At 33.9% G+C, this 13,903-nt stretch overlaps 1 protein-coding gene across 1 annotated transcript in view; it reads left to right on the top strand.

Moving 5' to 3' along the window:
- The window catches only part of LOC150039010 (usherin-like), a gene marked incomplete at its 5' end in the record, with an annotated part of 572,498 nt that overhangs the window by 22,136 nt on the left and 536,459 nt on the right, over positions 1-13,903 (top strand). The window contains 3 exons of the mRNA XM_090328110.1: positions 530-714; positions 3,104-3,325; positions 4,784-4,877. Of these exons, the coding sequence (XP_090184236.1) occupies positions 530-714; positions 3,104-3,325; positions 4,784-4,877 (501 nt within the window). The remainder of the gene's footprint in view (positions 1-529; positions 715-3,103; positions 3,326-4,783; positions 4,878-13,903) is intronic.

Genomic DNA, 13,903 nt, shown 5'->3' with positions numbered 1-13,903 from the left:
GATTTACCTCTTGCACACATTTATTTTCAGCTATAAACTCTGTGGCAAAAAAAGTGAACTCGGTAATTGGATATTATCTTCCTAAAGTAGAGTTTTGTAAAGCATGAAAGCAAAGTATCTGAAAGATGCCATGCAAAGCTTAATTTTTAAGAATTCTGGGCCAAAATGGTATTTATGAAATGTTATAGCATTCTCTCTTTTATTATTAAGCAGCACAAATTATTCAAACTGGGGTGCTTATTCTAAATAAGGACGTAATAAAAAGATACATGACATTTATTTCAAAGGAAGCATGTTCATTGTTACTGTCTCTATAGAAAGCTTAATACTTATTTGCACTTCAGGGAATCCTTGAGAATAAAGACTAATTGATAATTATAGATGTGCTGCATTGACTGTAAATCTGGCTTTTGCATTTTCAATAAATACTTTTGTAAGTATGAAGAACTTACTCAAGTTTGAATGCCACAGTTCCATAGTCTGATTTCTAGTAAACTTTCTGTTCTATAATTGACTCATCCTTCTCCAGGTATTTTATATTACTGTTCAGTTCCTTAGTCCCCAACCAACAGCCATTAGGATTCAAAGGAAGAAGGAAGATAATTCCGAATGGGAGGACTGGCAGTACTTTGCTAGAAACTGCAGTATTTTTGGAATGAAAAATAATGGAAATTTGGAACATCCCGACTCTGTCAACTGTCTTCAGCTTCCTAAGTATGAACTTTTGAAGACATTTTTAAAGTGCATATTAATTAAAGTGCATATTAATGGGTTGTGTTGTGATATGTTCATATATGTATAATATAATTAGGTCACCTTTACCTCTCCAGTACTTTCTTGTATCTCTCTCATCTCCCCTTCTCATCCCTTTTCTTTCCAAATTTCACGTCTTTCACAAAAATACAGAGATTTTGCATATGAGAGGAATGATGTGATGCTTGCCCTCACTGGCCTTGACATGATTGCTCTCCAGTTCCATTCACTTTTCCAGCAAGCATCATTCATTTTTTTTATGGGGAGATTAAACTTCCATTGAATGTATATCCACTTCATTTATCTACTTATCTGTCATTGGGAAGCAGGGATGGTTTTATTCCTCTACTATGATGAAGAATGCTGCTTTTAATAGTGGTGTGCAGGTATCTCTTACATGCTGAGTTCAGGTATGTGCCAAGAATCCCATGACCAAATGGTGATTATAATTTTAGTTCTTGATACAACTTCCTACTGACTTCCATTGGGTCTGCATTAGTTTGCATTTCTCACACTGTGTAAGATAGCTATTTCCACTATTTGTTGCTTTTATTTAGTTAGTTAGTTGGTTTTGGGGTTTGAACGCTGAGCCTGGGTGTTGCCCTGAGTTCTTCGGTTCAACCTTTTGAGCCACAGTACCACTTCTGTTGCTTTTTTTGTTTGTTTTGAGGGGGGACTTGAACTCTGAAACTCAAGGCTCCCACCCTACCCTATGAGCCACATCCCCACTTCCAATTGTTTAGTCATTAATTGGAGATAAGAGTCTCATGTTCTCTAGTACCTGGAATAGCTTTGAATTGTGATCCTCAGAACTTAGCTTCCTGAGTGGCTGGGGTTATGGGCATGAGCCACCGTGCCAGGCTTGTTGCTTCTTTTCTTGATAGCCATTCTGACTTGAGTGAAATGGAATCTGCCACGTAGTTTTGACTTGTATTTCCTTTTGGCTACAAATGTTTATCATTGTTTCACATAGTCAGTTTGTCATTTATACTTCTTTTCAACGCATTCGCCCATTTGTTACTTTAATTACCTATGGTTTGGTTCTATTCTGAATTTCTTATATATTCTAGAAAATAATTCTATGTCAAATGAATAGTTGGTAGGCATTTTTCTTCCACTCTATAGGCTGTCTCTTCTAATAATTGTTTACTTTCCTTCAGAGAAGATTTTACATTTGTTGAGTTCCCTAGTCTCAATCCTAGCTTTTATTTTCTCATCTATTCCCATCACATTCAGAAAATAATTGCTTAAGACTGTATTTTGAAGTACTTCTAGTATTTCAAAGTGCTAGATCTTCCATTATAGACTTTGATTCACTTTAATCTGAGTTTTGTACCAGGTAAAACATGGGCTTTTATTTTTCTTTCCTCTGTATGAGAATACCTAGATTTCATAAGACAATTTGTTGAAGAGATTGTTGTTTCTCTAATATGTTTCTGTTACTTTTGCCAAAAATCAGATGACTGTGGTTGAATTCATTTCTGGCTCTTCTATTCCCTTTCTTTGGTCTACATGTCTGTTTTGTGTGCCAGTCTGCTTCCTTAAGTATTACTGTTTTTGCTCAGAATGCTGTGGCTATTAGATTCTTTTGTGCTCCTATATGAATTTGGGATTGTGTTTGGCCTTCTGGGATGAAAATCATCAGAACTTTGATAGCAATGACAATGAATCTATAGATTGGGAAATGTAATCAATTGCAGAACATAAATCCTGCCAATCTATGAACACGAGAAGTCTTTCTATCTAGTACTCTTTGTTCAGTCTCGTCATGGTTTTAGAGTTTTATTGTAGGAGTCCTTCACTTCCTTGGCTTGGTTTAGTTCTAGCTTATTTTTGTTTCAAGCTTGTTTTTGCAGTGTGGGGATAGAACCCCCATGTCTTGGACATGGTAGACTATTACTCTACCAGTGAACTGTATCACAGATAAATGACTTAGTAACAGTCTATAGGATAGCGAAGTCAAAAGGTTGGTAAACAACTCGCTTCATTATTGATTTCTTTAAAGTAGAGTCTCCTAAATTGCCCATCTAAATTGAACTTTATATTACATTTATGGGTCTTGTAAAATAATTTACAACGTACTTTATTTGCAGTCTACCTGGGATTTTGCAATCTGGTATTCTTGTTTGCAAGTTCTCTGTATTTACCAAATTTTAATTATGTTCTGAAGAAAATGTCTACTATGACTTTCTCTGATGGTTTTATTCTACTTGTACATAAAAATAAATGGAATATATATTTTGAATCCAGTGCTTTTACTGGTATTGTGCATCAATGATTCACTTTTAATTTGTTTTATAAAGACTATGAATATATTTTCATGATGTGAATTCTTTTTTTCCACCAACAGTCTTACTCCATTTTCCCATGGTAATTTCACATTTAGCCTCCTGAGGCCTGGATCAAAAATACGTCCTGGATACAATAACTTCTGTAATACTCCATCTCTTCAAGAATTTGTAAAAGCCACACAAATCAGGCTTCAATTTCATGGACAGTACTATACAGCAGAGACTGCATTCAACCTAGGACACAGATACTATGCAGTGAATGAAATTATCATCACTGGAAGGTACTGTTCATGATAGTCACAGTGTGGTTTTCACTATGAATTGTGTTTCCAGTGAGGAATTTGTTGCACATATTTTAATATATGGTAACTAAGATTTTAGAGGAAGCTATACTTACATCTTCATATTTTGAATTTGTTCAAAAGTTTTCTGGAATTACTTTTATTTTTATTTTTTGAAGGGGGAAGGTACTGGTACTGGGGATTAAATCAGATCCTGAGTGTTGTCTCTTAGCTTTTTCACTCAAGACTGGTTTTCTACAAGTTGAACCATATGTCTGCTTCTAGATTTTTGCTGGTTAGTTGGAGATAAACATTGTGGATTTTTCATCATGGGTTGACTTCTAATCATGATCCTTATGTCTTATCTCTTTGAGGAAGTAGGATTTCAAGTGGGAGCCATTGGCACCCAAATGAAAGATTTGAATATGAAGTTTTTTCTGTATATTATTTAGTATTGTTATATAATATATTGAATATATTTTCAAAAGCAACCGGGTTCCGAAATTATAATACTCTGAAGGCAGGAAATGAATGAAGTTTAATGGTTCAGCGTTTACTTAGAATGTATGAGACCCTTGGTGTGAGCTTCAGCATGGCAAAAAAAAAGGAATCATGCTTATAGTTTATCATATATTCAAAATTCATATATTTAAAAATTAAAATCCCTTGACAGCAAAGATAAAAAGCTGAATATAGAGTACAGTCATAGTATCAGATTGTTTAGGTGAAAATTAATTCAGTGTTTCCAGTTCCACAGGAAATATTTGTTTAACATTAGAAGAAATAGGTGCTCTGACCTTAATAATTTACAATTTTTTTATCATAACTGAGAATATGACTCACCAAATACATTTTTAAATATCTATGAAACTAGTTGGCTTACAGTTTGATTGAGAAATGTGCATATACAATATATATTTAAAGTGGGCTTTCTTCTAAGAAAAAATATTTCTTATCAGAAAGGGTTATCTCTTTTAAAATATCCAGATTGCCAGAATATAAACATTTTAAAATATCCATTTAACCTAATTTTTAAAAAAAATTGAATGCCAACATTTGTTATGTAATAATATAATGGAAAAGGTAGGATGATTAAATATTTGCCATCTGATTTTCGAATGAAAGACAGCTTATCCTGAACTATGTAGTTTTGACTGTTTTAAATAGTTGCAGCAAGTTCCTTCTTTTGACAAATTTGCTGCATAGCTGGAATAAACACATACAATCCCCACCTCACTTTTCAGGATCCCTTGAAAATTCTCATCACAATGTAGTATGTTGAGATATTGATGACAGTCCTGATACTTAAGATTTATTCAACTCTTTAATGCATGATCATGTTATTAAGATGCTTGCTTATCTTTCTTATTTGATTCATATAGTGTGTATATCCATAGGCCCTAGAATATATTAATAATTGACTTTTTCTCATATGTTTTGTTGTGTTCATACTCACAGATGTCAATGCAATGGTCATTCTAATAACTGTGACACCACAAGCCAGCCATACAGGTGCCTTTGCTCTCGGGAAAGCTTCACAGAAGGACTTCAGGTAGGTTGATTTACCCATGGAGATTTTTGTGAGAAAAAAGACAGGAAGGAAGGGTGTGTATAAATTCTATAAACATGCATTGGTTCTAGTTTCTAAAAATATATGTGAAGAATTGGTATGTGTTTAAAATGGCAGTTATTCCAGTGGAAGATTTTGTGCAGAAAAGTAAATCTATTAACAGAGTCAAAAACTATTCTTTTTTTGAAAAATGTCAAGTAGAGAAATTACAAATAACGTGTAATCCTGCCATGTTGTTTTCAGTTTTCATTACTACTATCTTGGTCTATTTATAACAGAACATTATTTAATGTTTTTTGGAAAGTCTGGCATGTTTAAGCACAAAGTTTAATATCACCATCTAAAAAGATATAAGCATAAAGATATCTACAGAAAAGGAGTTTTATATGCAACCAATCATTGTGTTCTTGATACAGTCAAGATTAGTTGCTTCTATCATGAAATTTTAGATAAGTTACTTCCAAATCAGTAGGAAAATTCCTTAGGAATTCTATCACTTTAGAATAGGGGACTTTTCATAGTTAGCATGAATATTTAGCAGTATATAATTTTTCAAGAATAATAATTACATGAACAAAAGTGCTTAAAATGTGATAGATTTTTGTTAACGGAACAATCTGACATCAACAACAACCATGAGTACCTAGCTTCATTGGGAATCACAATGATGATGATGGTGGGTACTATGGACTCTCCCCATTTTCAACCTGATCAAATTTGTTCCCAATTATAATGTTAGTGTAGTTGTTCAATGGCAACAACTGGATCTACCAATCAGACATCCTCTGACACATTTATGATGGTGTGTGTGGGGGAGGGTGCATACTTGCACGTGCGCAGTTACTAGCGCTTGAATTTAGAGCCTCTTGTCCTCTCCTAGCTTTTTCACTCATTATTGATGCTACCCAACATAAACCACATCTTGAGTCCAGCATTTTTGCTGGTTATGTGGATGTGAAGTTTCTTGGACTTTTGTGTTTTTTTTGGGGGGGGCGGCTGGTTTTGAGCCTCAGTTCTCAGATCATAACCTTTTAAGTAGCTAGAAGTACAAATGTAAGCAAACAGTGCCTGGCTCACTGTACAGTCTTGTTTGTTCAGTTTCACCTCAAGGTTCTTTGGTTTGGCTATGACTTCTTCTCTCTCTGTGTGCTCAAACTACCATTTTCATGTACAAAATTAAGTATCTCTTTGAAAGCACTTTCCAGATCACTGCTTTGTATGCTGTTCTTTTATGAATATTCTTACTCTTCACTATTAGTGAATAATTGTATTTGAAAACGAAATCTTACATTCTTTTGGATTTCTAGCACATAGTATCTTTCAATTTGCTTTTAAGAATTTATCGTCAGGTGGTCTTTAAATAAAAACTACCTTTAATAAGTAATTGTTTTCGTGGACAACTGAATTACTATCTACGTGAAAACAACTGAATTAACTTGACTAATTTACTCATCATTTTCTGTTTAAATTTTTGCATTTGACTTGCTCTAGATTGTGAATTTACTTTTATTCTATTTTCCCTACTCCTTTCTATGATCCTTGAACATGAACATTGCATCACTTTCCTTGTAATTACTTATTTCTTTGAATAAATAGCTTGGCCATTCCTCCCCAGCCTGTTAACAGCTCAGTTTTAAGACTTATGTGGAATGAATCTGAGAGTCTCTAGAATGTTGAAGTTAAATTCTAATGTCACCATTTCCTTTCTTATGATGAGACTATTTTTTTTCCTCCCAACATGTTTTTCTCAGCTTCCCTGACTTTGAGTTGATAATTTAACTCCTCTCAGCCTCCTTCCCATCTCTTTGCCTTAGTCTTAGTATTCTTTCTCAACTAGTTTTATATTGGTTTCATTGAAGTGCTTGATATTTTATGATTGGTGGATCCTTTCATGCTTCTTCTTAAAAATAGAGGCAGAAAATGAGTGAAGGCTCCTTATTGGTTTCAGAAGTCAAACTGGGATTTTCAGACATGGTCTCAGGTAGTGACTCTTAGATTATGACCTAAGGTCTAATTAATATTTTGGTGGAGAACATCTTTTAATGCTTTTTATTGAAATAATAAATATTATTTTGGAAGCAAAACCACAAAAGTAAACACTTTATTTTCCTGTTGGTCATATTTGATAATTCAGAAATTTAGCCACAAATTATAGATCAACAAAATACAATTTACTCAGCAAACTTTGGCAAATGACACTGTAGGGAAAAAGTCAATAGATTATTAAGTTGAATGATTTCTCAGTTGTATAGTATTTTCAACAATGTGTTCAAAGTGAACATGAATGTGTTCAAAGTTTTATGAAGGCATTCATGGGCCTGACCCTCTTACTTTGTTATTTAAAATATTATAATGCCTGTGAGGACTTCTAAGAAAAGTTGATTAAACATTGTTTATGATTTTCCCCTTTTAAATAACAATAAGTTATATTTAGATCATTTGTTTCCTATGAGAAGCTTTGTTCTTTTAAAAGACCTGAATGGAAACTACATAGTGTCTTTGACTCACAGCTTTATACTAACCATTAATAATAAATACTCAATAAACTGGAGTTTTGTGAATTATATTATAGCCCTTTGGCAAGCAGATAAAAATATAAACCTTGAGGATATGCCAGTTCCTAATCTTAACAGAAGTGAAAAAATGAATTGAAGAGACTTTTTTAAAAGTATATTTCATGAGCAGATAAATTCATGACATTCTACATAATTTTCTGTTTGAAGCATCATTCATTGCTTTTATAAAGTTCATGTCACAAACTGATGCTCCCAACATAACTTATTTGATTCTTATTTATTTTCCAATTGGAATATTCACCTTACAAAAAAACTTGTCCTAATCAGAAGTTAATCCAACACTGGAAATGGCTGGTGGGTTCAGAATAGCAATCACTCTGCTTAGAGCAGGGACATGCTTTCTGTTACTGCTGTATTCCTAAGCAGCTGCTCGTAAATAAACTATGTCACCTTCAACGCCTTTAGGATTTGAGAAAATTATAAGCATAAAGAAACTAAAAGATTGATCTGAGCACGGTGGTTTACACCTGTAATCTTAGCTACTCAGGAGGCTGAGATCTGAGGATCAAGGTTCAAAGCCAGCCTGGGCACAAAAAGACATGAGACTCTTATCTACAATTACCCTCTAGAAAACAGCAAATGGGGCTTGGCCCAAGATTGGGCTGTAGCCTAGAGCTGAAGAGCTCAGGCATAGCACCCAGGCCAGAGTTCAAGCCCCATGACCCACCAAAAAAAAAAAGAGAAAGAAAAGAAAAGAAAAATAAAAAAGAAACTAGAAACTAAAAAATTGAGAAATCATTAGAGAGAATGACTAATCTTTTTCTGAATAGGGCAACAGTACCTGTGTGTTGTACTAGATTTGCCCATTATTTACTTCTAATTTTCTTATCCTTTCATGAAATGGAAACTAAAAAGAACAAATAAGCAACTCAAAATAACTTATTACCAGACTGTTGACTCCAAAATAAGTTTAAAGCCACATCTAGTTTTCCAAATCGAATTACTTTTTACTAGAGTCAAGTCTTTTATTATTTTTTGTTTTACAGAAAACATCTACCTTGTCCAGTGACTGTAATTAATAAATATTAATCAAAGCACTCTGGCACATTTCAGTATTACATTGCATTGGCAATTTCAGGTCTTGACTTGAATGTATGAAACAAACCAAAACATAATAGCATATTTCATCAGTAGATAAAATTTTTATAGTACTTTTTCTATTTCTTCCCAAGAATGACTGAAGCAGTGAATGATTAATTTACTTGCCTCACTTTTGGACTGATCCAAAGAAACAAATTCAAAAGACTAGATACTATTCATTAACTTTCAAGCAGTTAAATATGTCAAAGTAGAATTCAGAATTGCATGATATTGAACTAGCATTAAGCACAAATGGGAAACATATTGTCAAATGATTTATTTTGATAACAAGCTATGCTTGTTGCAGATACATATGTCTGTTTTAGTTTAAAAGCACGGCTTTTGCTTTGAGATAATTTTCAATTCACGTACAGTTCTCACCAATCAAAGAGATTTTAAGCACAGTAACAATTTGCAAAATGGTTTGTTTCCCATGTCAATTTTCTTAATGCATGATTTGTACACATTGAATTCTACTTAATATAAATAGAATTTAAGTGTCTATACTTTGGGTAGCAGTGGTACTTAATATAAATAGAATTTAAGTGTCTATACTTTGGGTAGCTGTGTATGTGTATATAATCACCACACCAATCAAGATACACAGTTTCCTTCCTCCCAAATACTTACTGAACTCATTTGAAGTCAATGTTCCAACTCCCCCTCAATTCCCAATCCCAGCTCAGGAATTCACCAACCTGTATTCTCTCACTACAGAGTGCTTTGCCTATTGTAATATTTTCTCACACAGAGTACATTATTCAATATGGTTTTTTTTGCATCTGGGCTTTTAAATCTTTCTCCATACTTCCACTTCCCTTTATGCATAATTTCCTAATTAAGTGTAGTATTCACTTTACTCCTATTCTACTTTGCCACACAGTCCATCAAAATAATATATATATATATATATATATACATACATACATACACACACTAAGCTCAAAAAGGCAGAAGAGAGCAAAATAGAATCCAGGTACAGGATATTATATATGCCAAGGCCCATATGAGCATGTCTACACTGTACCTATCGCATCTCTATCTTCCTTCCTTTCTTTCTTTCTTTCTTTCTTTCTTTCTTTCTTTCTTTCTTTCTTTCTTTCTTTCTTTCTGTCTTTCCTTCTTTCTTTCTTTTTTTCTTTCTCTATCTCTTCTGTCTCATTGAATGGGGATTTGAACTCATAATCATTATAGGGCCTTTTGCTTTGGTCTACCTTTTTATTTTAAGGCTGCTATTCTACTGCTTGAACCATACCTCCACTTTTGGCTTTTCCCTGGTTAATGAGATTTAAGAGTCTTATGGACTTTTGTCTAGGCTGGAACCAAACACAGTCCTGAGTAGCTTCCTGAGTAACTGAGATTATAAGCTTGAGCCACCAGTCCTTCTTTTCTCTTATCTTACATTTCCTTGTTTTAAGTGTTCAAGTGTTGATTGAATCTAGCTTTAAGAGAAGTCATCGGGGGAAACTTACATCCTTACCAATTTTCATGTTTTCTTAATGGTTCCGTTCACCTTTTCATGAGTTCCAGCCAAAAGTGATGCAATGATAGAGTCGGAGCCAAGCCCTGGCACTTCGTTGGCTACTTAGCTATTCTTTCCTCATGTTGTGACATCATTACTCACAAGGGTAGCCAAGCCCTCACAGAATAATTGATTAGTGACCATGAATGCTTCTCTTAGTTTCTGGCTCTAATTTGTGACCCTTTTATAACATTAATCATGGGTCTTATGAATTAACTACAATCAAACTATCAGTGTGCATTTTGTTAGTTTTACAAATAGCAGAACCAACTTGAAATATTTTTGAAAAATACTCAGCATTTTTCCCCAATTCAATAACATGAATGGTGTCCACATCACACTCTGTAATGCTTAGTGTGTAAATGACTGTTTCCTGTTACATAGAGAATATCTTTCTTAAGTAATTAAGACAAGGTTGCATCCTATTTACATGACAAATCTGACTTCACCACCATTCGTTTTCCCTCCCTTAACAGAACAATTTTATTATGTTTATTTTGTGTGTGTATGTCTTAACTTCTTAGTTCTAGAGAATTAATTCCTTTTACATTACTAGTATTCAGATAGTTCACATTGTGGCAGCTATTTGAAGTACATTTATTGAGGTAAGATCAAAAAGTAAATTTTTTCTTTGACCCAAGGTGATCTTATGGATCTTTAAAAAACGCAAATGTACTAGTTCTTTCTCTATGGTAGACATGTATATTAAACACATTTATAATATAAAGTAAAAACAAAAAAAGAGATGACAGCTTTACAGAGACAATAGAGATAATTAAAACAGGAAGCTATGAAAGATAATATCAAAACAATAAGAGTAACAAAATTTCCAAAAGTAGCTGGATTCTGATGTTTTCCACATATAATCTTAGCTACTTGAGAGGCTAAGTTCTGGAGGACTGTGATTTGAAGTAATTCCAAGCAGAAAGTTCACTAGACCCCCATCTCCAATATATGCAGCAAAAAGCAGAACTGGAGTCATGGCTGAAGTAGTAAGACTGCCAGCTAAGCCAACGTGAGGCCCTGATTTCAAATATTTTAATGACCAAAAATGTGAGAGTTGATTTGAAACATAGTCAGAGAGAAAACCACATACTATGTCATGAAGCATTAGTTACTGACTGACGGTGAATGTTTTGATAGTCAACTGAAGTCAGAACACAAAGTATAGAGAACCTTCAAAATACAGAGCGAGCAATTAGCTAGTCTACAGTTATAATTGTAGTTAGATCACCAATTTAAGACAAAGAAGAAAGAAGATTTTAAGTCCTGGGGCTTCAACTGAGTGGCTGGACACTGTCCTTGAGCTTTAAGCTTAGCACTCTACCATTTGAGCCATAGCACCACTTTCAGCTTTTTCTGTGTATGTGGTACCAAGGAATCAAACCCAGGGCTTCAAGTATGCTACAGAAGAACCCTACTGCTAGGCCACACTCCAGCCCACAGAATATGTTTTATAAAGAAGCAAAATGCTTTAGGAAAAAAGCCACGATATGCAAGAACTTATAAGCTAGTAATACATCAAATAGGCACATAAACGTGGACAATAATTTGCTATATTAAATAACACTTTATGTAAGAAGGACTGTTGGCATAGCAAGATGTGAAATAGAATAAGGGAAAATATAAAAAATGAATTTTCACTCCTCAAATCACACTTTTGCCCTTGGGGCAATAAAATTCTGTATGAACTTTATAACTAGGGGGTGTAGGGAGTATTAGAATCTATTCCTAATCAAAGGACTAAACTTGCTCTTGCTACTTTTCTTCTTACCACAACACTAGAGACCTATATATCAGAGTTCCCTTTCCAGGCTACCATGTTTGCTTTCAACCAAAAATTACAAGATATACTAAAAGGTGGAAGACAAAACAAATGTTTGTTCATTAGTCATAACAAATATCAGACTGTGGTGGAGAGTAATAGTGAAAGCTGTAAAATGTAGAAGACAGAACTCCATTTTCTGCCCAATTTTGCTATAAAAAACTGATCTAAAATGTAAGATCTATCAGGGAAAAGAAATAATGGCTTTTAACAATGGCTGCATTTGAAGTTATCAATGGTCCTTTAAGATTATTCAGGAAGAAAATGGAATAACTTCAAGTTTCTAGCATTTTCATTGCCAAAGGTAACTCATTAAAATCTAGGAAAGTATAATGTGTATTGATCTAAATTACAGAAGCTGTCAAGAGATAAAAACAATATTTCATTCCATGATAGTCATAAGACATAAGATAACACAAGACAAAAAAGAAAGAAGTACATAAAAACAATGCATAAAAATGTCAAATAAATCAATATTCATAACAAGTACACAAGTGATGAGCTTATTACAATTAAAGGATTGTCAGGCCAGGTGTGGTGGCTCACACCTGTAATCCTAGCTACTCTGGAGGTGGAGATCTGAAAAGCCAGTCTGGGCACTAAAGACCTTGAGATTCTTATCTCCAATTAATCACTAGAAAAGGGGAAGTAGGGCTGTGGCTCAAGGGGCAGGGTGGTAAGCCTTGAGTAAAAGAACTGAGGGACAGAGTTCAAGCCCCATGACCTACAGAGAGGGAGAGAGGGAGGGAGGGAGAGCAAGAGGGAGAGAGGGAGGGAAGAGAGGAAGGGAGAGAGGGAGAAAGGGAGAGACATTGATTTCATAAAGCATGCCAGTACAATTTACTAAGCTACTAAGGATACAGATCATCCATGTTAAATATTTAAACTGTGGATACAGACAGTAACAGGTATTCAACTCAGGATGGAATATGCGTTACTAAATTCATTATTTCTGTAAATTAAGTTGTGTAAAGATTGATCACTTTGCACCATTATTTTTTCAACAAATATTTATTCGATGCCTTGCTTGTATGCAGCGTTATGTCAGAGTACAGCCACTCTGTCTTGATTACAGATGCAAGTATTTGAAAATATTGAAGGACCTTCATTTGTGAAATTCAAAAAAGATTCCCCGGCAGACACTAATTACTATAATAAAAGGAGAAGACTGAAGTGAAAACAAATGATTCTGGTTGACAATTAGTAATTAGCAAATAATATAAATATCATAGGCATTTCAAAATCTGAAAAAAATGATTAAATGTACCAGGACTAATACAAGATTTCTGTTCACTAACAATACACTCAGAGGAAGTAACTTAAATGTGTTTTTTGTAAAGATTGTATTTACAGTTTTATATAGAGAGAGACTAATTGCATATGAAGAACATATTTCCTTCATGTAATTCCATTACAAATCAGTGTAAATTACCCTATATAAATGTAATCTCTATCTTAGTATATATTTTCTAGAATATCAACAGGGTTATCTTATTACACTTGCAATAAAATAGAATTAATTTGACTCACCCACTACCCACACACTTGAGCCACATATAGTTATTCTTCCATACTTTTAGGGGGAAACAAGGTATCTGCATGTGTCTTTTTTATTCAGTACACAGAATAAGTCATCTGATTAATGAGGCACAGGACAGTAAAACTAAAGAGGAAATCACATAATGAACAATACACAGTGTTCCCTGTTTCCAATTAATAAATAAGGCTTCAGGCTCCTCATACAAAGGATTTCGTCTCATTCAACCATTAGATACAGACAAGTAGATATTTATCAGGTATATATAGATATATATATATACTTATATATATGCATATATAATCAGGATCTTATACTTATAACTAGCTGTGTGGACAGCTAGTTATATTTTTAGAGAGAAAATAGGTAAATAGAAAAGTACTTAAATAATTCTCCATACATCTTTGCCTTTTTTCTAGATGGAGACTTTTGTGTAACACTATTATTAGAAATGTTTTGGGGGGAATT

Source organism: Megascapheus bottae, unplaced genomic scaffold, assembly GCF_031878675.1.
Source record: "Megascapheus bottae isolate mThoBot1 unplaced genomic scaffold, mThoBot2.hap1 H_1, whole genome shotgun sequence".
NCBI classification, from domain to species: Eukaryota; Metazoa; Chordata; class Mammalia; order Rodentia; family Geomyidae; genus Megascapheus; species Megascapheus bottae.
The sequence above is the reverse complement of the archived record's forward strand: the minus strand, read 5'-3'. Positions and strand labels throughout refer to the sequence as shown.